This window comes from Acanthochromis polyacanthus, chromosome 4, assembly GCF_021347895.1.
Source record: "Acanthochromis polyacanthus isolate Apoly-LR-REF ecotype Palm Island chromosome 4, KAUST_Apoly_ChrSc, whole genome shotgun sequence".
Lineage (NCBI taxonomy): Eukaryota > Metazoa > Chordata > Actinopteri > Pomacentridae > Acanthochromis > Acanthochromis polyacanthus.
This window is the reverse complement of record NC_067116.1, coordinates 33,123,596-33,151,557: the sequence shown is the minus strand read 5'-3', so window position 1 is coordinate 33,151,557 and position 27,962 is coordinate 33,123,596. Positions and strand designations below refer to the sequence as shown.

General features: G+C 41.1%; 3 protein-coding genes across 6 annotated transcripts in view; 1 reads left to right on the top strand and 2 right to left on the bottom strand.

Annotated features, from left to right (window-relative positions):
* The window catches only part of cyfip1 (cytoplasmic FMR1 interacting protein 1), a 37,879-nt gene extending 16,250 nt beyond the window's left edge, over window positions 1-21,629 (top strand). For both annotated transcript variants that reach the window (XM_051947171.1, XM_051947170.1), the window contains exons 12-31: window positions 765-887; window positions 1,015-1,140; window positions 1,224-1,390; window positions 1,717-1,864; window positions 3,201-3,354; window positions 3,465-3,621; window positions 4,543-4,639; window positions 5,194-5,270; window positions 6,816-6,924; window positions 7,017-7,136; window positions 7,342-7,541; window positions 9,906-9,993; window positions 16,049-16,192; window positions 16,420-16,510; window positions 17,278-17,408; window positions 17,528-17,600; window positions 18,329-18,423; window positions 18,569-18,807; window positions 19,865-20,012; window positions 20,970-21,629. In XM_051947171.1, the coding sequence (XP_051803131.1) occupies window positions 765-887; window positions 1,015-1,140; window positions 1,224-1,390; window positions 1,717-1,864; window positions 3,201-3,354; window positions 3,465-3,621; window positions 4,543-4,639; window positions 5,194-5,270; window positions 6,816-6,924; window positions 7,017-7,136; window positions 7,342-7,541; window positions 9,906-9,993; window positions 16,049-16,192; window positions 16,420-16,510; window positions 17,278-17,408; window positions 17,528-17,600; window positions 18,329-18,423; window positions 18,569-18,807; window positions 19,865-20,012; window positions 20,970-21,134 (2,652 nt within the window). In that variant the 3' untranslated portion in view covers window positions 21,135-21,629. The remainder of the gene's footprint in view (window positions 1-764; window positions 888-1,014; window positions 1,141-1,223; window positions 1,391-1,716; window positions 1,865-3,200; window positions 3,355-3,464; window positions 3,622-4,542; window positions 4,640-5,193; window positions 5,271-6,815; window positions 6,925-7,016; window positions 7,137-7,341; window positions 7,542-9,905; window positions 9,994-16,048; window positions 16,193-16,419; window positions 16,511-17,277; window positions 17,409-17,527; window positions 17,601-18,328; window positions 18,424-18,568; window positions 18,808-19,864; window positions 20,013-20,969) is intronic.
* On the bottom strand, window positions 10,034-13,335 carry LOC110945676 (fibronectin type III domain-containing protein 9). The gene is made up of 2 exons (XM_022187264.2): window positions 13,150-13,335; window positions 10,034-11,247 (listed from the first exon to the last, which is right to left on the bottom strand). The coding sequence occupies exon 2, from the start codon at window positions 11,173-11,175 to the stop codon at window positions 10,540-10,542; it is 636 nt and encodes a 211-aa protein (XP_022042956.1). The 5' UTR covers window positions 11,176-11,247; window positions 13,150-13,335; the 3' UTR covers window positions 10,034-10,539.
* nipa2 (NIPA magnesium transporter 2) lies at window positions 21,552-27,832 on the bottom strand. 3 transcript variants are annotated; one of them, XM_022201951.2, is made up of 6 exons: window positions 27,504-27,832; window positions 26,500-26,730; window positions 25,751-25,807; window positions 23,825-23,915; window positions 23,536-23,696; window positions 21,552-22,744 (listed from the first exon to the last, which is right to left on the bottom strand). In XM_022201951.2, the coding sequence occupies exons 2-6, from the start codon at window positions 26,636-26,638 to the stop codon at window positions 22,089-22,091; spliced, it is 1,104 nt and encodes a 367-aa protein (XP_022057643.1). In that variant the 5' UTR covers window positions 26,639-26,730; window positions 27,504-27,832; the 3' UTR covers window positions 21,552-22,088. The 3 variants fall into 3 exon arrangements, with proteins under 3 accessions (XP_022057643.1, XP_022057642.1, XP_051803132.1); XM_022201950.2 differs by having other exon boundaries at window positions 27,660-27,832; XM_051947172.1 differs by lacking the exon at window positions 27,504-27,832 and adding an exon at window positions 27,109-27,486.
* Between the last annotated feature and the right edge of the window lie 130 nt (window positions 27,833-27,962).

The window sequence follows — 27,962 nt, the reverse complement described above, 5'->3', positions numbered from 1 at the left end:
CTAGATTTTTAAACACAGCCTGCAATTCAGCCTAGTTCAGCCAGAAAGTCCCCACATTTTGTCACATGACTGTTGGTCACAGCGGAGTCACTCTGTGTTTCAGAGTTGCAGGGAGGAGTACAGAATTTTTTCTTTTTTATAAATAGACTCTGTTTTTTGTAAATGGTGTACTTCTGTTTAAATTTAAAATGAGACATGTAGAATAGTGATGTTGATAAAATATCACAATTTTAAGCTCACATTTTATTTTTGCAAACCGAAGTCACACAACGTTGTCTCAACAATAAAAATAATAACATTAATAAAGGCATTTGAAAATATTATACCAATCTGTACAAGTGGGTTGTTAAAGCTTCTTAAACTGAGGGACTCACTGAGCTATTGTGAGCTTGGTGGAGTAAGGGGGAGCTTGAATGGTAAAAGCATGGTCCTCCTTTGTGTTAAGCCTGAATTATTAACAGCAATTGTTTTTCTGATCCGAGAGGTGAAGGTGCAGAATAAAGGGTTAATAGTTCTGAGATGTAGAACTGAGCCAGACCATGCCGAGATTTAAAAATGATCAATAAAATGTTAAACGAAGTGTGAGTCAGCGTAATTGTTCCAGGACTGGAGTAGGGTGTTCTTTGTGAGTTTGTGAGCGGTCTAGCTGCTGTATTTTAAACAACTGTAAACAGGCAATTGCTGCATCGTAGTGAATAGTTAGTTGCGGTAGTAGCTGTATGGAGTGTGCATTCAGTGAGGTGTGTTAATTTGTGTCCCTGTAGGTGGTGACTGGATCAGGGCGCCAAGAAGCCCAAAAGACTGATTCTGAGTACAGGAAGCTGTTTGACTTGGCCCTGCAGGGCATGCAGCTGCTCTCCCAGTGGAGCGCTCACGTCATGGAAGTGGTGAGGAAGCACAAACTGTACAGAGAGGAACATACATGACATTAATAATTTCTGCTGAATATCATTTAAATCATATTGATGACTTCTGTTTGGTCTTATCTGTTTAAAAACAACTTTTGGCCCACAGTACTCCTGGAAACTGGTTCATCCAACAGACAAATACTCCAACAAAGAGTGTCCTGACAATGCTGAGGAGTATGAGAGAGCCACCAGATACAACTACACCAGCGAGGAGAAGTTTGCCCTTGTAGAGGTGTGTTATAATGTCGCATACACAGATTATGTGTTTTTACTACTAGCAGGCCTGTTGTTCATCGAGTATTGTCCGTTTGTCAGGTGATTGCCATGATAAAGGGACTGCAGGTGCTGATGGGGCGCATGGAGAGTGTGTTCAATCACGCCATCCGTCACACCATCTACTCAGCTCTGCAGGACTTTGCTCAGGTCACTCTGCGTGACCCGCTGCGGCAGGCTATCAAGAAGAAGAAAAATGTCATCCAGAGGTATGGCTAACACCGCTGTCAAAACAACACCAATAATGCCGAAAATGCCACTGCATGCTAATTATAGACTTCCACTTGTTGTTTTGGTGCATTCTGAGGTAAAATCAAAACTGTTGGATCCAGCACCGCAGTAAAAACAGAAACATTGACAGGGCAGATCAGGGGTTAGGTGTTAGGTGGCTGCCCAACCCAGAGGACAGCCACCTAATATTTACTCAGTACTTTATCACGCTTCTAAATGACAGGAAGTTGAATGCAGCTACACTGGTGCATGTAACTGTCTGTTCCAGTGCAAAGACCGTTTTTGAATTGTCCTCTTATTGCAGTGTCCTCCAGGCCATTCGGAAGACCGTCTGTGACTGGGAGACTGGGAGGGAGCCTCACAATGACCCTGCCCTGCGTGGAGAAAAAGATCCGAAGGGTGGCTTTGACATTAAGGTTCCTCGCCGTGCTGTGGGTCCCTCCAGCACACAGGTACAACCACACCGCCTCTGCTGATTAATCCGTCGTTTACTCTTTGCACCTACTTTCCTCGAATGATCTTTTCCCACACCTTGAAGGTTTTGCTGGACTTAGGTCTGCAGATTCATGTGCCGTCATTAACCAGGCTTATAAAGCTCCCAGGGCCTCTCTAGCACGTGATGTTTGAGTTCAGGTCTGCAACACGTCATGTCAACGCTTACTCACCTCTGGATAAGGGAGATAATAAGAGCCTCTTAGACAGAGCTGGTCTGCATCATAAACCAGTTTGTTTTGTATTCTGTATTGTTTTATCCTCAGTCATTCTTCTCAGAGTGCACTTGTGGGATTCTGTTTAAATCTTTATAATCTGTGCATTACTGAAAAGTAATCGTATGTGCAAGTATGTTATCACACTTTGTTTCTTGGTAGCAGCTTCTGTTGTATTTCTTACACCACACAGATATATCAGCTTACAAGTGATTTCCAAGAATTATCTGTATTCTAGGTGCATTACGGTAAAGGTCAGTGAAACAACCATCTTCTGCATATATGTGGCTTGAATTTACAGAATCCAACTGAAGAGTTTTCAGTAGTAAATGATAGAGATCAGGAAAGTCTACTTTTGATGAGACAATATTCTCAGTCATGTGGGAGGCAACATGGAGAGCTTTTGTAACCAAGCTAATCAGCTGTACTGAATTTAGAACACAGCTATTAGGAGTAAAAACAATCTTTTCAAACAGTAGATACAAACATTGCTACTTCATTAAGTTTCTGAGGTTCTAAGGTTTTAACTGCAGCTGATAAACTGACTCTGTGACGGCTCATCTGACTTGCCGTCAGATTCGGATCCATCCTGTCTCCATGTTGGGGATAACCTATAATTTTGAGCTGCTGTTGTTTTACGGGCATAAGCACAACTCTTTCTTGCTTTGGAGGCGCTCATTGATTCCACAAAAAGCATGAAGCTCCTGTTAACATTTGGCAAAATCTGAGTTAAATTTTTTACTGACCAGTTTCGTTCATCTGATCAGTTATGTCTTCATCGCAGTAAGGCTTTATTCTTACGGACATTGTGGCTTGTAACTTAAATTGTAGACCAAAGACAATTAGAAAGCTATTTAAGGATTTGGGGACCTTTTTAACTCTCTGTGATGTTTTTGCACCAATATTAGCGCTAAAGTGCTTCACAGAACCTGACGAAGGCTAAATTGCTTGTGCATGGCCATTAATGTTACTGCATGCAGGACAGACTTACATGAGGTGTTTTCAGATAATGTCACAAGTAATAGCCACCAAGACTTCACTTCCATTGTTTCTCTCTTTTTGTATATATATATATATGCAGCTCTACATGGTGAGGACAATGCTGGAGTCTCTTATTGCAGACAAAAGCGGTTCAAAGAAGACTTTGCGCAGCAGCCTTGAGGGCCCCACCATCCTGGACATTGAGAAGTTCCACCGGGAGTCCTTCTTCTACACACATCTGCTCAATTTTAGCGGTAAGAAGGAACACCAGTTAGATCCTGTAGCCTTTTGAAAGCTGTATAACAGCCATCAAATGGAGACTTTTTCTAAAATCTGCTCCTGTCCCCCCTTTCTTCCATTTCAGAGACCTTGCAGCAGTGTTGTGACCTCTCTCAGCTGTGGTTCAGAGAGTTCTTCCTGGAGCTCACCATGGGTCGCAGGATCCAGTTCCCCATTGAGATGTCCATGCCGTGGATCCTCACCGACCACATCCTAGAGACCAAGGAGGCTTCTATGATGGAGTAAAAATGTTTTTATATTTAAAATCCTACTGCTGATAGAAATATTTCAGACATATTTATGCTCATCCTTAAAAAATGTCTTTATCTTTTAGACATCTAAGCATTTTAGTTGTTAATCTGTCATTTTATTTTTAGCTTTCTACATGTCAAGCATCATATAATTTGCTGGTTAGCAGTACAGAAGCAATACAATGTCTTTGTTCTTTACCAACCAAATGATGCGCTTTAAATTTGATAACACAGATGTACGGCTGTGTGAGGGTTTTTTCTTTCGTGGTTGTTCAGGGGCATTCAGCAACTTCAGTGATTGTTTCTTCTTATCTTGCATTTTAGAAAGGACTCTGGGTTAAATCCCCAAAAATTAGGATTAAGCGTAAATGTTTTCATGTCTGTTTTAAATCTTTGCTGCAGGATTATGTTGATACGGGGCAGGTTTTACATAAGCCATTAAGCACAACAACTGGCATGAGCCACAAATGCAGTAATTCTTCAAATGTTCATCCGAAATTGCTGAAAACAGTCGCTGTTTGAGCCATATAGATGTTTCATATTGACAGTAATTGTTTAATGAAACTCAAATGAATTTGTATTTCTCTCCAGATATCACATATTTATTTAGCTGTGTAGAATATGAGAACTGTGTTACTTTTGCAGCTTTGCAGTTATTTGAAGCGCATTGGCAGAAATGCTGTACAATGCAAACAGTGACTTTAATGTATTATGTTACATACATAGTTTTACATATTACTGATAATGGTTGGCACACTTTCCCTGAACTGAAAAAAATCATCAGGATTCCATTTATCTCTTTCAACCATATTTCAAAGACAGCTTGTTTTCATGTTGTGTCACTCTTGCAGGGGCTCTTGAATCTAAATGAAGGCACTTCAGAATAACACTGTCCTCTTTAACCCCCTGCAGGTATGTGCTGTATCCTCTGGATCTGTACAACGACAGTGCACACTATGCCCTGACCAAATTCAAGAAGCAGTTCCTTTATGATGAAATAGAGGCTGAGGTAAATTGCATAATTTGTATGTAGTCTTTTCGATATCCCGGATGATTTGTTGGTGTTTTTTATTTTTATTTTTGGTGAGCTTAACCTTTAGCATGCAAAGGAGAAGATGCACTGCAGAATTCCACTTTTCTAAATATGCCTGTTGCCATGTTACTGAAGCAAATTCTGTTCATTTTATTTCCTCATTATTGTCATTGGTCCGTCCATCATGAGATTGTGTGTTGCTGTATTTCTAGTCATTGTGAAAAGGGTTACATAAATGCAACTGATGTAACTAAAGAAAGCTTTGTTGAACAAATACATGTATGTGAGGTGACATCATTTTTTTTCTGCTAAGCTGCTAAAACTAGTGAAATTAGTATTTTTCTCACCAAGCCAGTGAGAAAAATAGTAATTTCTGTTTCCTGGTAGCATCATGCTACATGATTTTAAATATTTTCTTCAAACACAACATTTCAAAATTGCCCAAAAAAAGTGTTGTTGTTTTTTTCTCTGTCAGATTGAAATCTGTTCTGAAATATGCACGCTAATTTGAAACTCTGATGTTTTTTCAGGTCAATCTGTGCTTTGATCAGTTTGTCTACAAGCTGGCTGATCAGATATTTGCCTACTACAAGATCCTAGCTGGAAGGTAGGTTACTTCTTTTTCCCTTTTTATTGTTATTCAATAAATAATGATGTAGTGCGTGTGTTGTTTTTGTAACTTAGTGATTCCCAAACAGAGTGCGGTATGAGTAGCTAAATTGAATGTTGACATCAGTATAATTGTTTTAAGGTAGAAATAGCAATCCAAAAAGACCTTAACTGGTTTGTAGTTGTACTGCCTAAAAACCTAAATAAAAGTCTTAGCAGACACTTAGAGCATTTCAGACAGAAAGTGAGAAGAGATGCTACAGCCTGTATAGTATGAGAAGAATATTGAGTTTCATGAACGCTAAAGCACGTAACCATTTTCAAGGAGAACCTAAAAATTGTTTTACAAACCTGTGAAGTGGTCCTAAAATGGGCTCTTTGAAATGACTACCTAAATACCGCTTCATTTAGACTAGTCAGTGATTACATCTGATGTCCTTTTTTCATGAAAGAAAGTGTAGACATCAAGTCAGAACAGCTGTGAGTTTAAAGCTGACGGTGTTTTAGTCTAATTTTCCCTGCTGTTTAATACTTCAATATCTATATCTGGCATTTGTAATTGCTGTTGTAAATATCAACACCGCTGCAAATGGCGGCCCAGAGCAGCGTTCATAAATGCTAAATGCTGTTTGCAGTAGCATTTCTAAACACAGACTGGTGTTATTAAACCATTATCAACAACAGCAGGGAAAATGAGATGGATAATGACCTTATCATTTTTGTAGCAGTGGCTAATGGGAGACACAGCCTGGTTCCTTTTACTGTGATCCGCGTCAGAGTTTCAAAATTAACTAGAGGAAGCTTCAGTAATGAAACCAGTGTTTGAACAGATGCACAGGACCTATAAAAAGTATTCACACCCATAGTAGTTTGCTCCTTTTATTGCTTTTCTGCACTGAGTCACTGTCATTGTTCGTATGTTGCAGCCTCCTTCCCCTTTGAACCTTATGGAGGTCGTAACAATCCCGATCAATCTAATTTGGCATTTTGGATGAGAATTTAGAAAAAACAACTCTTTCATGTCAAAGTGAAACGGATTCATCATCACAAACAGGCCATCCCCACTGTAAAGCATGGTAGTGGCGGCAACATTATGATGTGGGGATGCAGCAGGCCCTGGAAGGTTTGTAAAGGTAGAGGGTGAAATGAATGTAGCAAAATATAGTGGAATCATAGAGGACAACCTGATGCTGTCTGCAAGAGAACTGTGATCCTTGAGATTTGTATTCCAGCAAGACAATGAGTGAAAGCGTCCAACCAGAACTATGCAGTGGTTTAAAGACTACAAGATGAATGTTCCAGAGAGTCCAAGCCAGGCACTGTATACAGTGAGATAATATAATGCTTCAGTGGTGGTTTTCTGTTTGAGTTTTGCAAATTAAACCAACTCCAGCAGGAGAACCCTTGTTTGCATTGATGTAAAGGAGATATGTCTGACTGCCACTTATTTCGTATTTCATTCCAGAATAGATAGTTTTTAAAAAGCTGATTCACACTTGTGCAAGGTCCTTGACTCTTTCTCCGTTTATTTTAAATCCTGTAGTCTTCTGCTTGACAAACGTTTGAGAAGTGACTGCAAGAACCAAGGCGCCAACATTCCCTGGCCAGCCTCCAACCGCTATGAGACTCTGCTGAAGCAGCGTCACGTCCAGGTATATGCCTCACCAATCATGCATTTTGCTCTGTCGTCTTCATTATTTTGCCCTAATGTTTTGTCTCTCTTACTAACTTCTTTGAACCTCAGCTCCTCGGCCGCTCCATTGATCTGAACAGACTTATCTCTCAGAGGGTTTCAGCTGCTCTTTACAAATCTCTGGAGCTCGCCATCAATCGCTTCGAGAGTGAGGACCTTACCTCAATCATGGTACGTTATTTCAGACTTTATTAAGGACACAAGTGATGGCACGTATTTAGGTAACATTCTCTTTTCTACCTATGATCATACAGTTGGATCATACAGTATTTTAGTGCGTTTCTGGAGGCTTAGTTAAAAATTGTCATTGGACTGAGTTAGAGACATTTGTTGGTGTGCAATTGTGGACTTTTTTTTGTGTGTTACTTGACTAAAGGAACTGGATGGTCTTCTGGAGATCAACCGCATGACGCACAAGCTCCTCAGTAAGTTTTTGACTCTGGACAGCCTGGACGCCATGTTTCGCGAAGCCAACCACAACGTCTCGGCTCCCTACGGCAGAATAACACTGCACGTCTTCTGGGAGCTCAACTATGACTTCTTGCCCAACTATTGCTACAACGGCTCCACTAACAGGTGCGTTACTTTTGGAGTTTCAAGACCCTGCTGGTTGTTTAATGTGTTTTGTTTGCTCATTGTTAACTGTTTAGCTATTTCATCCTGATATTTGTTGAAAGGAGATACAATAGAAAATAGACAACAACAGCTAATGGTTTTCCAAAAAATGAATTCAAGCCTGTGTGCTTTAATCTTACTTAATGGACATTTAGTCACTGTAGTAGTCTTTATTATCCCCCGCCTCCACGAAGTGGAAAAGGGGGATATAGGTTTGGCCTCCGTCCGTCCGTCCGTGCTTCCTTGCGTCCGTCCGTGCTTCCTTGCGTCCGTCCGTCCGTCCGAGATGAAGGGGATAGCTTTTCTCGGAAACTATTACAGCTAGGATTACGAAATTTAGTGTGTAGCTTCACACCATGGACACCTTGATCAAGTTCGAAAATGAGACTTGTGTGATAATATTTAACAGAGTTATGGCCCTTGATCACTATTTTGGATATAGACTCATAAACCTCACATGTGGCGGGGGATATTGATGACCATGTCATCTTGTTTTAGCAGGAACAAAGTGGCAGTAAGTTGCTTACTTGTGCTCAAATACCCATTCAAGAAAAAGCATGGTCAAAATTATGGAAAGGTCAGAATGATCAGCGCAGTTCTAAACAAATAAATGGAAATAGAAATGCAAATACTTCCAACTGCCTCTGTCGTAGCAAAGCTGGATCTACCAGCTGGACAGAGCATGCAACTGCCATTATCTAATCATGTTGCCCCGGACCTGTGTCCAAATCACTTTAAAAGCCTCCATTCAATATCTTCTTTTACTTTATAATATTTGGAGGACGTCTTTCTTATCTGCTTCACCAAATTGCTTTAAACCTAAAACCTCGGGCAAAGTCGTAGCATTTCTGCGACTTATTATTGATATTGCTAAACACTCAAATAACACGTAAAGAACATTGTGCTAGAAAGGAATGGATCTATCTGTGTGATCTGTTTCACACTTACGGTGTATTGCTGTGGTCTAGTGGAAGTGCAGAGTTGATTTAAGGTTGGTTGACGAACAGTCCTTCTATTATGACTAAAAGTAATTTTCTGTTAATTTTTCACAACGGTATGTTTTCAACAACAACGTTCTCAGCACACCTTCATTATCAAAGACAGCTGACTGCAACTGAGTCTAAATTCACACTGCATCTAAACTTATGACCACCCAATGTAAAGTTATTTTGGACGGTATCTATTTAACCAGCAGCTCTCCCAGTATCTATTTTATCACTGCAGCGGTTATGTCAAAGCAAGCAGAAGTTGAGTGTCTGTTTCAATTATGTAGCAATGGCTGACTCAGTTAGCATTTACTCTGCTCTCCAGGCAATTTGTGTTTATTAACACATGCAGGCGTGTGCTCTGTTCAGTAAGTGTATCATTCAAAACTATGTCCTTTTTCAAAACAGTAATGTTTTTGCAAATGTTAGCTCTGCTTCACAGGCTCACTCTGCCTGTTTTTGCTTCATGAAGTAACACTCACACAAGGCAAACTGCATAAAGTAGTGTTAAATGTTTTTCTAACGTCAGTCTACATGATGGAATGAATCTGGACAGCAGTTACAGACCAATGTAGTTGAATCATTGTAGCTAAATATTGGCAGCCTGAATCAGCTCTGTGTTTGCCGACACACTCCATTCCTCCTACAATGAACAACATCAATCACTCATTAATTGCCCAAACTCAAGTTAAATAAAGGACTTTAAGTTTGATATTATAAAACTAAGATACCCAGCAGATACTGACATATTGCCAGAGTTGGAGCATGTGAACTTTGATAATCTTTCTTAAAAAGGAGAGTGATGAATCGATTTTCATTTTCTTACAGTCAACTAATCTATTATTTGACCGAGCGTTTAGCCCAGAGGCTTCAGTGCAAGTTAATTTAAGCACAACAATATACCGGAAACCCTGTAGGTAAAAGCCAACAGCATGAAGCTTTGTTAAAATGTGTGAGACCCTGTAGCACAGTTCAGAGCTGAGGTTTACCCACAATACATGAGCGCTAATAAATCACTCCATTGGACTCACTGTATTGTGTGTTTGGTTATAAGCTTCTTTAAAGAAACCACATCAGGAAAAGGCTTTAATCTATGGATGAAGGACGCATCCGCAGCAGTAACTAAGCAGGTTTTGAACTTGTTCACTTGTTGTGTAAGCTCAGTGTTTGTTCTGTTCATATTTTATTTATATAATTTGTACAAGGTAAACCTGTTCCTGCAGCACAATGCTGCTATTGAGGTATACGGGCTCTTACAAGTGTGTGGGTGTTTTTATTGTCTGTATTATGTCTTTATGTCTGTGATAGCAGAGACAATAATCCCTATCTGTGTGTGCAGGTTTGTGCGTACCATCCTGCCTTTCTCTCAGGAGTTCCAGAGAGATAAGCCACCCAACGCTCAGCCTCACTATCTGTACGGGTCCAAGGTCAGTACGGTTTGTCTTTAAGCATCACAGCCACAGAAAGCATGATACGTAGTCACTTTATTTTCTTGGATTTCATGTGGAGGATTTCTTTAGTGTTAAAGCCAAACATTTACTACATATCACTATGGTAAATCTATAGAATGAAAGTGGAAAAACATCATTATGGGAGACCGTGTGTGAAGTCTCTTAAATTATGTGCAAAATAAATAGAACAAATGTAAATGTTTGTGTCAAAAAAATCTAGCAGTTTACCACAGGAACAGAATGATCAAAAAGTACTTTGTGAGTTTCTATAAGAAAAGATTCATATTCAGTGGAACAAATTAATAATAATAATAGATTGTTTAGGTTTTTTTTTTGTTGGTTCCTTTTCTAAACCTTTGTCATTGAAAACTTTAAAGTAGTCTTCTAATATTTTGTCTTAAATGGTTCCTGTGAAAACGTGTATTCCCCTAAGCACAAATAGGATTTCATCAGTGGATAAAAATACTCTATGACAATTCAGTCTGTGCAGAACAATACTGTGATGACCTTAATCCAGTTGATTCATGCTGGCTCACTGCCAGACAGCTTAGGCAGCGTCCTCAGCTCATGGTCTTGGTTAATTATGTGGCCAGTGGGCTGCGCTGAGAGCAGGGAGGGTTGTAAGCTGTGGGCATGTTTGGTGCTGTCCTCGCTGCCTCTTGGAGTGTAGAGGGGTCCGGATGAGGACATGTCTGGATGGGTCGAATTGCCCACCACCTGGAGGCTGTCTGCAGCCCGGCCGGGAATGGAGCAGGCGGTGTGAAGACATCCCCACAACAGGATGCCAGCGATGACCAGGAGCAAGATGCAGCAGGTCAGCCAGACGCCCATAGCAAGCTCCCATCCAGCCCTGTCGTGGCCATCGCTGTTCTCGCTCAGAGTGCTGAACACTTGGCACTGGTCTCGCACCGGATTGGCGGCCTGACACGTCACACACAGGAAGTAGGCGGTCTGGGGCAGGAGGTTGGCGATGTGCGTGGTGGTCTGACTGACGGGGATGCGCTCCTCATACGAGAAACGTTTGCGCTTGTAGCCCAAGAAGAGGCTGTTCCAGTTGGGGTCGTACATGACGCTGTAGAAGGTGTCCAGGCAGCTGGGGGACGCCGGCCAGCTCACCCTGGCTGAGGTGGAGGAGATGTTGTAGACTACAATCGACATGACGAGGAGCCGAGTCGATATCAGGGAGGGGCTTCCTCTGTTGTTACAGTTGTCGTACGCTGTAAACCTGAACTGGAAGACAGAGATGATGTAAACACAGAGTGAGACACTAGCCGTGTTGTCGTGTAATGAGCAAATGAATGGGAAGCAAGTTTATGAAAACTTTGAAATCAGGCTTGTTTCCGTTAACTGCTTTGGAGCACAAAACTATGCTGCGAGAATAAATAAACAAAAGTGTTTTCCAACCACTGAAGAAGAAACAAACAAAACTTTGGCAATCTATGACAGAAAATGGAGAGAACTGTTCAGGAATTGTTTTCAATCGGGAAAGTTTTATTTATTTTTTCATGTCGGATGGTATTTGCCACGTTTCATGCTGTTTAGAGACCACGTATGAAGCAGAAGTAACTGATCAGTCAAGGGAAATGTTCGCATCATCATCAACTCTTATTTGAACCTGTCAACGACCAACTCAGCTGAGCATAAAAACTATTTTGTGATCAGTACTCCAAAATGCGCATAAAAATACATTATGGAAACAAGGTAAGTGGCAGAAGTAACTTCAGACAACACAATAGCTCCCGTAGCATAGTTTTACATGCATTTTGAAGCATCACATTCTAAAAGTTAATGGAAATGGAAAAAGTCGGAAAAATTTACCCTTGTTTCACAAAAACATTTTTACATTTGTTCTTGACTTTATGGATTTAAAACAGTTAATGCGCTTCATAGTAGATGAAAACACTTTTCTTGAACAGACCAGCATCACAGACAGCTTGATTCTCACAGACAGCGTCAGACGTGACATGAAAGAATAATTACAAATTTCTTCTTGTCTGAAAAACCTGAAGACTAAATGGAGCCTCTATTACTAACAGTCATTAAATCAGCATAAAAATATCAGTGTTGGCCTTGTGGTGCGTTTTGGGCATGATTACAACATCTTTCGACTCTCTTGATTTTCAGTACTTTTCTCCTGGGTGCATCAAAAATAACCCTGAATACTGAATCGCCTGGGGCTAAGTTACAATTTAAAAAAAATCATGTAATTATATCCTGATTTTAAATTCTGCTCACAGTGTATCATGTCAAACACAATTACTGAAAACCACGGTGGCCACCCGCCCCGACCTCGCTCATATCATGCAAAGCAATAAAAAGTAAACAACAATATCGGAGGATAATAAGCATTGTATGAAGGATTATCTGGGACAAACTGCACTGGTGGGAGGGTTCTGTGCAGATGTTCAGCAAATGACATAATGCAGGATGATTTCTGAAGAGGCTCGTCTGTGCTGCAGGTCACCTGTTACAAGAGAGAGGTGATGATCTGTCAACCTTGAGCTGTTAAAACCCACTGGGCAGGATTTAGTAGAATGGTCACTGGCTTTAGCTTTGATTATCTATAGTGCATATTGAAAATTGCATTTTTCTTTTACAGAATACTAAATAATAACATGCTTTTGACCCCAAACAGATGTTGACATATTTGATTGTGGAGGAGATTTTGGGGTTTTAAAAGCATGCGTCTGAGAAAATCCCATATTTTATCTTCTGGTCTGAAATGGCAGAGTGAAATAATGTTTACTTTGCCTCCTCTCCTTCAGACTAACACAGGGGAGCCGTGAACATTTAAAGTATATGGTTTAGTTATGTTATTTTTGCTCTGCGCTGCATATTTTTCCAAAAAGAGCCATCATACAAAAATAGCAAAGCAGTCACATTTTGAAACACAGCTGGTCTCACTAAATTGTATGTTTACAGTTGTTTCTTGATGCATTTTATCATATAGAAAGTTAAAGCAGCAAAATCACATCTGACTTTGATGTACAAGTCACTGGAAATACTTCAGTAAATGCCTCATTTCACACGTTGTTTTTTTTTTTTTTTTGCATCAGCTGCAATCTGCAATTAATTGGATACAAAATAGTGGTCCTTAATTCAGAGCATTAAATGAATAGGGGCGAGACTTACCAGATCAACTGTGCCAGCACGTGTTGAACACTCAATCTGTACTGCCTGAGGTGTCCAGATGATCCTATGCTGCTGCTATTTAGTCATATTAACATCTATTTCACCGTCTGAGCTCTGACGCTTGATGCTCCTGTGTGGGTTTGCAACCTCAGGACTGAAGCAGAGATCAGTGTGTCCTTATCTCCACTGTGGCCACACTAGAGGGAGTGTTGCTGGATTAGAGCAACAACAGCAGCTTCATCTCTGTGCAGCAGGGAAGAGAGGGAGCGACTCTCCCCTGCATCTAAACGGGTCATTATATGCATATTGTATTTAAATGATTGGAAATTCTGATGTTTTAATTTTGTTTTTCACCCCCAATTTTTGCCCTGCTCATTTATTTAGAGACCTTGTAGTGATACTGATCATTAATTTCCTCTTGATGGGCACTCTGGCCCATGCAACGGTATCCTAAATATCTACTGGTGGGATCTGGGGACGAACTGAAATGTGGTTCAGTTGGTCGATCCATCTGTTCCCCTGTTTGTTCCCCAGAAAAATCTCTTACCAACTGCCAGCCAGATTGCTCATGATATTTGCTGTAGCTTTCCGTGGTCCCCAGAGGATGATCCAACTGTTGCACTGGCACTCATGTTTCTACCACGATTGCACATCTACAAAAAAAATTAAAAATCTGAAGGGCACATTGCTGCAAAGCATATCATTTGCATCTTTAACACTAGATCTTTCCTCTTGTGCCGCCCTTAGGCTAAAATCTGCACACAAGATGTCTCGTGATTTACCACACACATAAAAATATTTCTGAGCGCATTCATGCCAGTTTTTAGCCATCCAGGCTATTACATTTTACTGAGGCGTTCATGGGCCCCAGGCAGTAAGTTGACTATTGTCATGACTTTGGTGATTCCCTGACGTCTCCTCTGGCCACATCATGACGTGAAAACATTTCGCTCTGTCCCAGACTTTGGTTTATTACCAAGTTTCTGCAAAAATTCTGCCGTGTGCTGTACTTTGGGGTATAGTAATTAGTAAATGCTGGCATGCTAAAACCCTAAACCAAAGTCATGCTGAAATTACACTAAAGCTGAAAGCTGTGCTGTACCTGCCACTACTTTACATTGTATTTAGAAAATGGACAGTCTAATCCAGGACATTTAATATTACTATCTGTAGATCTGATAACATTTCTCAGATAATACGCACTTCAAGAGTTGTAGATTTGCTGCACTAGCTGGTTGTGCCACCTTCCTTTAGGAGGCAGTGACATTAAGTACAGCTCCAGGTTGGAAAGCAGAGTGTTGTGGGGGTTTAGCTAGTGAAGAATCACCATGACGAAGTCCTCTGTGCTGCTTAATGACCTCTGTCTGGAGGCGCTGTGTTTGACACCAGCTGGGATCGACTCGGGCAGTATTTCTTTATTCCAGTGGCACATGTAACAGAGGCGATTTTGCAGTAAATGTTGTGTCCATTGACCATCAGCGATGCCAGCACAGGGCAAATGTCAAATGTCCACAGTTTGCGTTAACAGTAAATCAGTTATTGATCGATAATGATGCATTTATTGAGAAAATACTTAGAAATTAGCATTCCTAACAGCACAAATTGTGCTCTCTCTTCGTGACACTTGTGTCACAGCGGACACAAAGTATCAGGTTTAGGTCTGAGTCGACACATGCTTGAAACAGACATTCCTAGTCCCAATGGTTTGAAGTCTCCTACAATACAGTGCAGTATTCATTTAGTAAGTTATGGTCTCATTTAGAGTATAATAGATGATAGAGAAGAGTGTGTGTTAGAACAAGGCTACTCTATGGCCATGCATATCCTGAAGTTTTCAGTCAAACCCACTGCTTGCTTGTCACCTTCAGTGCCAAAAAAAACAACAAGATGTCGATGGCCAAATTCAAGATTTCAAAATGGTAGTGAGTGGTGTCATGACCACTAGGTCCATTTAATCTTCTATACAGTTAATGGTACAGCCTTACTGTTGGCCCATCGTTTCCTCATCTGTGAAAACAATCTCTGCAGAAGTCCGTAGGGGGCGCAGTAACAGGAGTTAGGCTTGGTTTAATTTATTCATAATAAAAAAAGATCATTTTAAAAGGTGCTGTGTATATGAATTCAATAAAAACATGTAAAAGTAGTGACAGCTGCAGTTAAGAACAGCTAAAACCTTGGAATTTTCTCAGTGGATTTAATGAGATCACCTTTAAGTTTTGTAAAAGCATATTTCAAATATGTGGGGCACAGCAGCATAAAGTAGATCTTCCTAACTCTGCACTGAAAGCTTTTTGTAAAATAGCTTTATGAACAAAAAAAGAAATGCCCGGTGCCTCCTCAATGACAGAGCAGGAAAGCCGGTTTTTTATCCAGTAAGCAATGGTGTGAACCTTCACTATCTCCTGTGATAAAGCGACATACTGCATCTGAAGGTTTGAGAGTGGAACTGGTTATCCATAAATAACTATCATCCAGTATAGAGGAGGAAACAATGTTGTAAATAAAAGAAAACAAAATGTACTTCCAAAAGAGAAAGCTGTATTTCATTGTCAGCTTTGAACACATCATGTCAGTATGGATTTTCAGCTTTACATCAACCCAGTTTTGTTTAAAGTAATTTTTGAAATTCCCCGGCAGAAACTGTTAATGTGCTTTTGGATGTTGAAAGTGTTACCAGCGTGACAAAGTGACTCAGCTCTGCTGCAGCCACTAATACACCCACATGAGTCAAACTTACCCTTCAGCACCCATTTGTTAAAAATGGCAAGGCTTCTAGCAAGCAGTGACTTTAGTACAAAAAACCCAAAACATTTATCATCCATCGTCCTTGCTTCCTGATGCTTCAAATAATCTTTATTCAAACTGTTTCTCTCTGTCACCTGTCTTTCTCGGCTTGCAGACCTTGAACCTGGCGTACAGCAGCATATTTGGCACCTACCGAAACTTTGTGGGCCCCCCACACATCAAAGCCATGTGCAGGCTGTTGGGCTACCAGGGCATCGCTGTGGTAATGGAGGAGCTGCTGAAGGTCGTCAAAAGCCTGGTGAGTGTGAAGGGAAAGCCATAATGGTGTGTAGGAGGCCCAATTTCAATGCTGCTGCTACAGATGGAGGATGCCACTGTGAGGAGGCTGCTTTCATTTAGTTATGAATGAGAGTAAAGTTGTCATATATAAGATAAATGGTAAAAAGTGGTAATTACTGTTGGTTCAATTTGCTTGTCGTCATGACCTTTTAAGTGATTGAACAGTGCTCTCCTTTCATTGAATAGCTTCAAGGTACCATAATGCAATACGTGAAGACCCTGATGGAAGTGATGCCTAAGATCTGCAGGCTGCCACGTCATGAGTATGGCTCCCCAGGTAGGTGCAAAACTCGCCTCTCCTCTTTGTTGGCCTAATGCAGCATCCAGGATTATTTTTCTTCTCTTCTTCATTTATTTTACAGCAAATAAGTACATTTTTCCTTTGGTTGTCCTTGGAGCATGTCACTATGTTTTGCTGCACTCCACTCAAAATAAGACTTAAAATGATCTTTACCTGAATTCAGTGCATCTCCTGCAGGGCAACATATAAAATACATTTTACCCAAAACACCCCACTTGCTGAAGATTTGTTTATTTTTAGACTAATTTTTTACCGATTTCATAAGCACCTCACACACAGGCTACGCTAACTGTTAGCTGGACATCTGTGCACAGAGAAGCCTCTAGTCTCCCCACTTAGCTGCCACAGCGACCAAAAAGCATGATGACAGGAGTGTAATAAAGTGTTACAATGTCTGATTTACCCAAATTGAAAGCCAGTAATTTTGTCCACATGGGATTTTTTTAATATTAGCTGACTTTTTCTTGTGTTGTCCATGCTGGTATCTCAGTCACTGATGTTCATTTAATTGTGGGCCCAAATTCTCATTAAAATTCCAGTAATTTTAAAGCCTTTCACCACCCCAGTAGTCCCTAGATGCTGTTCCACCTAAGGCAAACGTGTAGGGAGTTGGAGTTACCGTAATCATAACTGTGTGCTGCTATAGTTACTGTTGCTGAATAATTTACAGTATGTGCATTATTAACGTTACATAAATAATGTTTTAATGAGAGATGAAACAACTTGGCTGTGTGTCTTTTCAGGTATCCTGGAGTTCTTCCACCACCAGCTGAAGGACATCGTTGAGTACGCTGAGCTGAAGACGGTGTGTTTCCAGAACCTGAGGGAAGTCGGCAACGCCCTCCTGTTCTGTCTGCTGAGTGAGCAGAGTCTGGTACGGATCTAGATAAGATCAGGGAAACACAACCAGTTCAGAATCCAATGTAAACGGTGTGTCATGCATTTTTATGTGCTTACCAGTTGTTCTGAGGTTTCACTGTGTTCTCCTTCCAGTCGCAGGAAGAAGTTTGTGATTTGCTGCATGCTGCACCTTTCCAGAACATTCTCCCCAGAGTCCACGTCAAAGGTAAAAATGGGAAATGATATACAGAGACTTTATTAGCTGTTAGTATTTTAAATTATGGTCCTATTTAGAATAAAAAAGATGACAGTTTTGGAGTGGGGTGACCTAGTGATGGACAGGTTTCCACTGTACCTGCATTGTGTTGTGTCCTTGAGTTCTCAGTCAGATAACATGTGGGATGACGTAAATAAACCAAAATGTTTCTGTTTTTATGGTAATGAAGGAACAAGTCAGTTGTTGCAACAGTACTGATGCATTTTAACAGTGGAGCTCCCCTGAGGATTACTTTGGAGTCTGACTACATAGATAGATAGATAGACTTTTTTGTCTGTCCCAAATGGTGACAGAAATTCTTCTTTGACAGGCTCCAACTATAAAATACAGCACAAAAAAACACAAACTCACAAAATAGATGTCTAAAAGAAATGTTAAAAATAAATATGTAGTGCTCAGTGTCTTATTTTATTTTGTTCAGGGTGGTTATTGCAGTGGGAATAAAGGATTTTTTGTAGACATTTTTGTGGGCCTGTGGGTCTTTGTAACGTCTACCTGATGACAGGAACTGGAAGGAGTGATGAAGGGGTGAGAGGGATCCTCTGTGATCAGGGTGACTTTCCTGATCACAGAGCGGTAAATTAGTTCATAGTAGTTCATATGCAAGATCAGCTGTTTGTTTTTTTTATGGGATTTGTTGACGGTACAAATACACTTTTCTTTTCCTTGCTGTTCAGAGGGGGAACGCCTGGATGCCAAGATGAAGCGCTTGGAAGCCAAATACACAGCACTGCATATGGTTCCACTGATAGAGCGCCTGGGCACCCCACAGGTAGGGGCTACTTAAACAGCCTGCATGGGAAGCTGTCTTTACTGCTTTGATTACAGAATCAGCAGCTGAACCACGCTCCAAATGAAAGATCTGTGCTCTGCCGGTCTTTTTAATACCGCTGTCTCCTGCTCTGCTTCTCTCTCAGCAAATAGCCATCGCTCGTGAGGGCGACCTCCTCACCAAAGAGAGGTTGTGCTGCGGTCTGTCCATGTTCGAGGTCATCCTCACACGCGTGCGAGGCTTCTTGGAAGACCCCATCTGGCGTGGGCCGTTACCAAGCAACGGCGTGATGCACGTGGACGAGTGTGTGGAGTTCCACCGCCTCTGGAGCGCCATGCAGTTTGTGTACTGCATCCCTGTGGGAGCCCACGAGTTCACAGTGGAGTGAGTGCAGCAGCACACACATCTTCTCATGACTTGAAATGCCACATCTTCACCGTTGACTGAATGTAGAAGATGAACGTTGCCTCCAGGTCTGACCAACAGGGGGCGACTCCTCTGTTTGCTAAAATAAGTCTAATTGTATAGACATTTATGAGAAACTGGCCTTTCTTCTCACTTGATCTGTTATCTCAGTTAACATTTTCCTCATGAGTTTATGTCTCAGTAGCTACTTTTAAGTCTCCCTTCACCTCCTGTTGTCCTCATTTATGGGCACCAAAAAAAATGTTTCCTTGTCTGAAAAAAATCCAAAAATTCAGCAGAAAAATTCTCAGAATTTCAGAAAATTTGCAAAACCTTCAGGAAGAAAATTCCAATAATTCCTTAAAAGTTTCCCTTAAAATTTTTATTTAAAAAAAAAATCCCCCAAATTTGGCAAGAAAATTCTTGAAAATATTTTTTAAAAAATGAGTACAAATCTTCAAAAAAATCCTAAAAATATCTGAAGTGATTACATGTATATCAGTAAAACTTCTAATATTTTCTTTAAAAACATTCACATAAAAAAATCAACCAAAATCCAGCGAAATTTGCTGGATGTTGGTTGTTTTTTTGTTTTTGTCAGTGTTCTTAAGAAACATTTGTAACATTTCTTTTTTTCCACCAAAAAATGTTCAAAGATTTCCCCAAAATGTTGAAAATGTGAACATCAGAAGTTTCACTGTGAAATTTATTTTTTCTCCACATTTTCAAACTTTAAACCGGTACATTTTTGACCAGCAGGACGACACGAAGGTTAATCCAATATGATGTGTTTATTGGCTAATTTAGACTAAAACAGGCAATGAAGCAGAGAATGTTTAAGGCTACCTTGTAAGTGAGAGATTGCTGCTGTGTAACCCAAACCCATTATATCTGGCTTCTATAGATTAGTATGGCAGTGTCCGAACTGACCAACTAAAGGCTGTAAAATACCGCTCAACAAACCAGTTGGTGAAGTCACAGTGGCTATGTCTGTCCTCTATGAGTTATACTCACACACCTCATTCCCGTTCTTCAGGCAGTGCTTTGGAGACGGCCTCCACTGGGCCGGCTGCATGATCATCGCCCTCCTGGGACAACAAAGACGCTTCGACATCCTCGACTTCAGCTACCATCTCCTCAAGGTGCAGAAACACGACGGCAAGGACGAGGTCATCAAGAGTGTGGTGAGTCGGATAAACAAGACCGTTAAACACAACCTTTAGAAGGAAGTTCATCACAGGACAGGCTTTAAATGGAACAGCAGCCATGCACAGTAGGTTCAGCACCTGCATATTTCAGTGACCTTTTTCCAAATTCATTTCTATTTTTATCATAAAACTGGAGACATCAAAAAGGAACATGACCAGTTATAGCATTCAGTCTGTATTATTTTCTGTATGCTTGTCATCATGGATCATGCATAAAATTAGACTACATGTTTATGTTTCATGCATGAAGGAACTCTAAAACCTGCCAGCAAAAGGCATGTTTTGTTTAGTTTTCTCTTTTAAATCACAAAAATACCTTTTTATTAGTCAGAAATTATGTGAACATAAAGAATCTCAGGATTTTTAACTTTTCAACAGCAATGGAGCTACTTGTCTTAATTATATTTTCATCAGAATCACTTTGTTGTACATATCTCATTTAATAAATTGCCAATCTTTGCAGATACTGTAACAAACAAAAAAACTCTGTATTCATTGTATTCCTCCATGAATTGTGGCTTTTAGCTTCACTTTTAGCCACAGGTTTTGTTTACACAGAGAATAAGGAACCAAACAAAGTAATTAAATATTTTTTGTATGTAGAGTTACCATTTAATGTCGGTAATACCTATGGAAACTAGAAAAAAATGTTCTATTTGTTCGCATATTTGTAAAGTAAGTAAAACAAATTCAACTCTTTACTCTTTTATGACTTAAGCCATTACAACCAAGCAGTCATACTTCCACAGACATTTGAGTTCTCTCTTTTTCTACCTATTGTTCTGCTGTTTCCATAGAAGTGCATGACTTTATATTGCAGTGAAAAAAGAGCTCCAAAACTGCTTAGAATTCATAGGGTCAAGCTACCAAAACATTAAATGAGTGCAAGCCTTTGTTTGATCACAATGCTCCGTGTGTTCTGTTTCTCTTCAGCCCCTGAAGAAGATGGTGGACAGAATCCGCAAATTCCAAGTGCTCAACAATGAGATTTTTGCCATCCTGAACAAGTACCTGAAGTCTGGAGATGGAGAGAACATGCCGGTGGAACACGTGCGATGCTTCCAGCCGCCGATTCACCAGTCGCTCGCCAGCAGCTGAGATGCTCTGTGGACCAGCGTGAACTTCCAAACACTGTCAGCATTACCAGCCTACCACCAATATTACTCCTCATCTCCTTTAGGTCTTCAGTAGCCAAGGACCATTAAATGTAGTAAGTTGGGCCACTTTTTTTGTCAGAATATTTTTTTTTTTGTATTCACTTGTGCCTTATCAGAAAAGAATAGACACATCAACTTTTTGGATAAACTATTCTTTGTTTTGTACTTGCAGAATCTATAGATCAGGGAGGGGAAATTAGTTTTATCAGATACGTATTTAAGGGTTTGCAGTGGTGGAATATTGAGGGTGAACAGTAACCTATTTTAAGTGAGGGTGGAAATAAATCTGTATTTTCTACACTGTTGAACATGCATGCTAAACATTTTAAATGAAATGGAAAAGTAACAAAGCTCATACTCTTGTTAAGCATTTATTCACTGTGCCTTGTGTTTCAAATGTTTTAATCATTTTAATTCAATAAATATGTAACAAATCTGTTGGTTTCACCGAGCTTTTCATGTAAAAACTACAAAAAAAAAGTTCAGAATGACTCCCAACAAAAATCGTTACTTTCAAGTATCACAAAAACTCAAATTATAGTGAATGTCCTATCAAATGTCACTGTCAGGAGGACCTCATATAGAATATATATTAAAACTTCATCTTCGTTGATTTATAGAAAGTAAGTCAGTGCATGATATGCATGTACATATAACAAAACATTTCTTCAGAAAAACTTATTTACAGCGCTACAGAGGAATGAAATTAGGTTCTAACGGTAACCGAATATGACCAGCTCATATTCTGAGAAAAGTAAGGCAAATTAAAACATCAAATACAATCCACTGGTCTGTCCGAGTTACTCTCCCCACACAGCTGATTGTCTTATTGTTTCATACGCCATGTCTGCAGCAATGCCATGGCTAAGTCAGTAGGGAGCTGAGAAAAAGTTCCTCAGTGATCCAATGAGGAGCTCATTGCTCCGTTCCTTCTGGAGACGCTATCAAAAGGCAAGCCTATCTCTCTGTCCATGTCCTCGGTGGACTCGTCGTGTAGCAGTTCGTAGGTGCTGTGGGAAGCCACGCCGTTGGCAGCAGGAAAGGCTCGCTCCTCCTTCCTCATGGACACGGCGAGAGTGGCCAAACTGACGCTAATGTCTTTGAAGGCGTGGAGCAGGAAGATGCCCACGATGATTGTGAGGAAGCCGCTGAGGGTCCCGATGACGTCGTCGGTGCCCATGTGCTCCCACTCTTTGAAGAGGATGGCGGAGCAGGTGAGCACGGACGTGGTGAAGAACACGTAGTAGATGGGCGTCACCAGGGACGTGTTGAATATGTCCAGAGCCTTGTTCAAGTAGTTGATCTGTGTGCTCACGCAGCCCACCAGACCCAACAGCAGGATCCACGCCAGTGGGTTTCTCACCACGCTTTTCCCAGCGATGGCTTCCTTGATGGCGATGCCCAGTCCTTTGACACAGGACACCGATAGAGCCCCGATCACTGAGCAGATGGTGATGTAGACGAGGATGTTGGTCTGACCGTGACGGGGACCCACGACGAATATAAAGATGAGCGCCACGATGATGACTACAGTGGCAAAGAATAAAAACCCTACGAAAAACAGAGAAAAGGGCTGTTAAACAGGACAAGAAGGTAACTTTTTTTTTTTAGGCTATAACACTGAGCACCAAGCAGTTGAGGTTAGTTTTTTTTTTTTTGGCCTCTGTCACAGTCTTATGTTTTACTACAGTCTAAAGTCCTGGACCTCTATAGAAACAGCACAACCATGGTGAGAACTAAAGAGAACTCAAAAAGGTCTTTGGTACAGTATAACCGTGTTATGCCATAAATCCACAAAACCAATTAAAAAAAATTATGTTTTTTGATAATTTCTTTTTGGCTCCACATGTTATTTACACATTTAACTTGTTTCCATACAATAGCTGCAGTGCAAGTCCAGCCCAAAAAAAGTCCACAAATTTATGTGTCTACACAGTTGTGGATTTTCAACCGGTCAAATATGATTTTTTTTTTACCATAGATGTGGGAAATTTTTCTTACATTACTGGAAGTCCTGTTCAAAAACTGTGAGAAACCTGAAAATATTACGATTCTGTCTCTATGGTTTCTGGTTGTGTAAATAATGCAGTGGTGGTAATCTTTTTAAAGATAACGTGTTTTAAATCTGCTAGAAGGTTTTGGGATTCAGACGGTTAAATCAAGACAATAAGCAGGATTGTATACGCTGTATTGTGGAAAATAAGCACTGACATAGGTAATAAAGCATCTGAATATCTTCACTATTCTTACTGTTTACGTATCAACATTTTAATGATGACATAAAAACGAAGTGAAACGGGAAATATCTCTGAAGAGGATTTCTCGTGTCGTTTCCTCTGTACCTGGGTCCACCAGCTTGTTGGCCATTTCCTCGAGGCTGCTTATCTCTTCCTCTTGCGGGGCGTGAATCACCATGGTGGTGGAGCCCAAGATGCTGAGCAGACAGCCGAGCTTCCCATGCAGGTTTAACCGCTCTGTCAAAAAGTATGACGACAGCACCGCGCTGCAAACAACATTTAACAGCATTTACAGTCAGTCAGCCGCTCCAGCGACTCCACAAATCCAATTACAAGTGTAACGTGAACTCAGACAACGTTTAAGTGTCCAGTTCATGCAGTGAGTCACGTGTACCTGACGAGCACGCTGAGGGCTCCCAGTGGAGTGACCAGTGTCGCAGGAGCAAAGGCATACGCTGCAAAGTTAGCTGCTTCCCCAGCGCCCACTGTAAAAGGTTAGGACAAATTAGGTTAACTACCAAATGTGAAAGGGATGCCTTTAGCTCTGTCCACATGTGGGATTCATGACATTGCTGCTTCAACAAACCGCTAAAGTGGCACCATTCTGTCCTTACGACACACAATATTGATCATACATGTAAAAGTGAAACGAAAGCCTCTATACTTAGAATTTCCATAATACTAAAACTGTATTTGTGTTAGGCTTGGGCGGTATTACGGTAATACCATATACTGCTGGTGTTTAAAAATAGCAGCGGTATCAGTTCCAATACCGTCATGAAAAAAATGCAATGGTGTGTGGCTCCGTTATGAGAGAGGGAGAGAAAGCAGCGTGTGTGTGTGTGTGAGAGGGGGAGAGTGAGATGTCCGAGCGACCCTGAATGCAGCGCGAGCGAGGAAGACGACACAGTCGGTTCAGGGCGGAAGAGAAAAGAAATGTGTAGCTGCTGGGTTAGCGCAACTGTTTGGTTCAGCCACTGTTATTTTACAATAAAGGCTGCAGTATTCTTCAATAAGGCCGGGCTCCTGTGTCTTTGCCTTCTATGACTGCTGAGGAAGTGAAGTGGGTTAACCCCGAAGTAACAACAGTAACTTCGCCCCTGGACAACTGTCCTCCCCTGGGCTTCCTGACCACGGTCGGGAGCTGAGCAGGAAAGGTTAACATAAGGATTAAATATTAAATAAAAGTCATTTAATGCCTAAAATTGATGTCCAGTCCACTTGTGTGGTTGAATTTTCAGTTTTACTTAAACAGTTATGTTTTAGCTTACTTTTGGAGACTTTCAATAAAGTTTATGAACGTGACATCGTCACGTGACAGCGCGGGGGAGGGGGTGGCAGATACCGCATGGAGTGACTTGCTGTCAAAAAAGAACAACTTCTGCAGTTTGGGAGTATTTCGGGTTCCAGGCAAACGAGAAAGGAGAGCCGGTAAATACCGATGAAGCAATTTGTAAATTCTGCAATCAAAAGGTGATCTCGAGAGATGGAAACACCTCTAACCTAAGGACGCATCTCGAATCAACCACCCACTCACTGCTGCGAGTATTCAATTTCCGAACGTGAAGGCACAAGTCAGTAACAGTAATAGTCACGGTAATACCGTATACCTCGGTAAAATGTGAAGGAAGTTTGACTATCAAAATTTGGATACCGCCCAAGCCTAATTTGTGAGTGATGTTAGGATTTTGCTTTTCAAATTGATACCACATATATAAATAGTATAACAATGATACTAATATCATTCATTGTGTAATTAATGTCAGTGGGAAAAGACACCATATCAATTCACACAACTCCAAGTACATCGCTTGTGTACTGAAAATGATACCGAAACATTAGCAGGTCTGTCTCTGTGATACCCCCTCACGTCATTTAAAGAAGCCGTCACATTCAGATAGCGTTTGATTCACAGAGAGGAGCTAATGTAATGAAGGTAGACATATGCGGGTAAACACTGCAGTGCTGCCGGAGGTTTACTGTCTGTTGCAACAATATTAAGCACAAAGATACGTTCCCATGTTTACAAATGTCTGGTTAGAAAAGTCAGAAGACATCTTAAGGTCTGATGTGAGAATGTACTTTTGCATAATAAAATACAGCAATATAAAAAGTTCTAAAGAAACAACAGCAACCTAACATGTTTTTCACCAACCTTCATATAATTCAAGTGGAGGATCCACACACACACACACACACACACACACACACACACACACACACACACACACACACACACACACACACACACATATATATATGCTAAATGTGCATGAAACTTATCACATTACTTATGTAAAACTACAGTGTTGTAACTTACTTGATAATAAACCAGCCCACCACAGCCATTCTTTTAGATATGCATGACCTCCCTGGCCTGAAAAGCAAAAACACAAACAAAAGCATTTCATTACACGTGAATTCACTCATTTAAATAGCACTTGCATGTAAGCAAAAATCTGAATTACACAACCACAGTGATTCAAGTCAGGCAGCTGCTTTGGATTTGAGCTGAAGGTCAAGTGAAACACTGAAGTTAATGATTGCTAGGTATTAGGAGAGTGTCGATGACTCATACAAACACACACACCTACACAGGTGAGCACAACCAGACAAGCCTGAAATGTAGAGAAGAACTAAGCAGGTATGCTGATGGGACGGCTCTACTGGTCTGACTTTGCAGCTAGTTTTCATAGTTGCACAACTACAGCAGGGAGTGCCTTAAACTCAGCTGACGCAGTCCAACATTGTGTCCCTTTAGTTGCCTTTCGAGGTGCATCTAATGGGTAGTTTCACTGTTGCCTATTCTAGCAATTGTTTTCTTGATTAATCGATTAGTTGTTTGGTCTATAAACTGGCAGAAAATGCCAGTGTTTCCCAAATGTCTTGTTTTGTCCACAACCCAAACAGGATATGTTTAGTGTCATAGAGGAGGAAAGAAACCAGGAATATCTCAATTTATAAAGCTGAAATCAGAGGATTTTCTGACTGATAATCAGAACAGTTGGAGATGTTAGCAGTTGACTAAACCATTATTGTGTGTATCAGATGCTCAGAAAAGACCACTACCTGCCCGCATCGATCCCTTCCTCGCCAGCCTCAGAAGTCCTTTCTTCTTGAGGATGAAACTGCCCCCGATGAAGATGCTGGAGCTGATGGCCAGTCCCAGACCAATGTAGAAATCGTACTTCCCCCTGTCCTGACCCATAGTGAGGCTGGATGCGTTGGTGTAGTCTGTCACATTTACGAGCAAACAGTGCAGATGCTGACCTACAGCACAGTCGTGGCCGGTCCAGACACCTGAGAGCAGAGCACAGGGATCCCAGAGACAATATGCTCGTCAGTCTTTGACAAACTGATTTGTTGTTTCGTCTATATAATGTCAGAAATTGGTAAAACATGTCGATCAGTGCACCCAAACCCAAGATGATGCCCTTAGATTGGCAGATATTTAGCTTACTGTCACCGAGAAGCAAAGAAACCAGAACAAATTCACATTTAAGAAGCTGCAAGCAGAGAATTTTGCTTTTTTTCTCCAGTTACAACTGCTCAAACTGACTGATCAGTAATCACAATAGTTGGCGAATAATTTAATAGCTGACAATTAGTTCATTAATCAATGTAGCTGCTGTGAAAACGCGACAGAGTGAGGTCCTCATCATCACAGCTGGGACCTACCGTTTCCACAGGAGACATTACAGTTCATGTTTTCACGAGTGGGAAGAACCTATCAGAGAAACAGCATATTTAAGACTAACTACCGTCTGGTCCCATACAAACACACCGCAGTGACTGCTGAACAGCCAACCGGTTGTTTGAGTTTTGTAAGTACATGCATGCAAAGCCTTGTGCAACCTGCTATGTAAATACGTTTATTTCAACAAGCCTCTGGAATTCAGGAAGTGGCACGCCACTCAGGTTAACCTGGGCAAGGCTAGGTGCAGCCTGAGCTAGCCTGAGTCGCCCTTTAGCGGTGTTGGTTTGGTCATTAAGCGCCTATTATCAGTCCGTACACTTTTCTGAACACTACTTCGACAGTAGCACTCGCGTTAACTCTGTTGTGTTCCACTTACTGTGAAGTATTTCGTCACCAGTTGTGGTTGAATCCCTCGATAGCCACGTTAGCTTCCATTAGCACACGGCTAGCTGGTTAGCTAGCGAAGTCAGTTAGCGCCAAGGGAGAACGTGAAAGTGACTTGATCGCTGTGTTTCGGAAGTTAGTTTAATACCTGCTGAAAGGTGGTGGGTTTCCCCGACAAGAAGAAAGCGCCGGCGGCTGGAGGTTGGCTAACAGCTAGCCTGCTTCCTGGCTCCGTGGATCACCATCACATACTGCTCCATCCACGCTCTGCCCATCCACACCGACCGCTTGACGACTGCCGCACTGCGAGGCTCTTCTGCTTATCGAAGGAGGAGATGTGACCATTGAACTGTGAACCCTCCGCAGGCAGACATCCAGAAGCACAGACAATCCACTGAAACACAACACCCAGGAGGATTTATTAAACTTAATTAGAGAAATTACTTCAGCT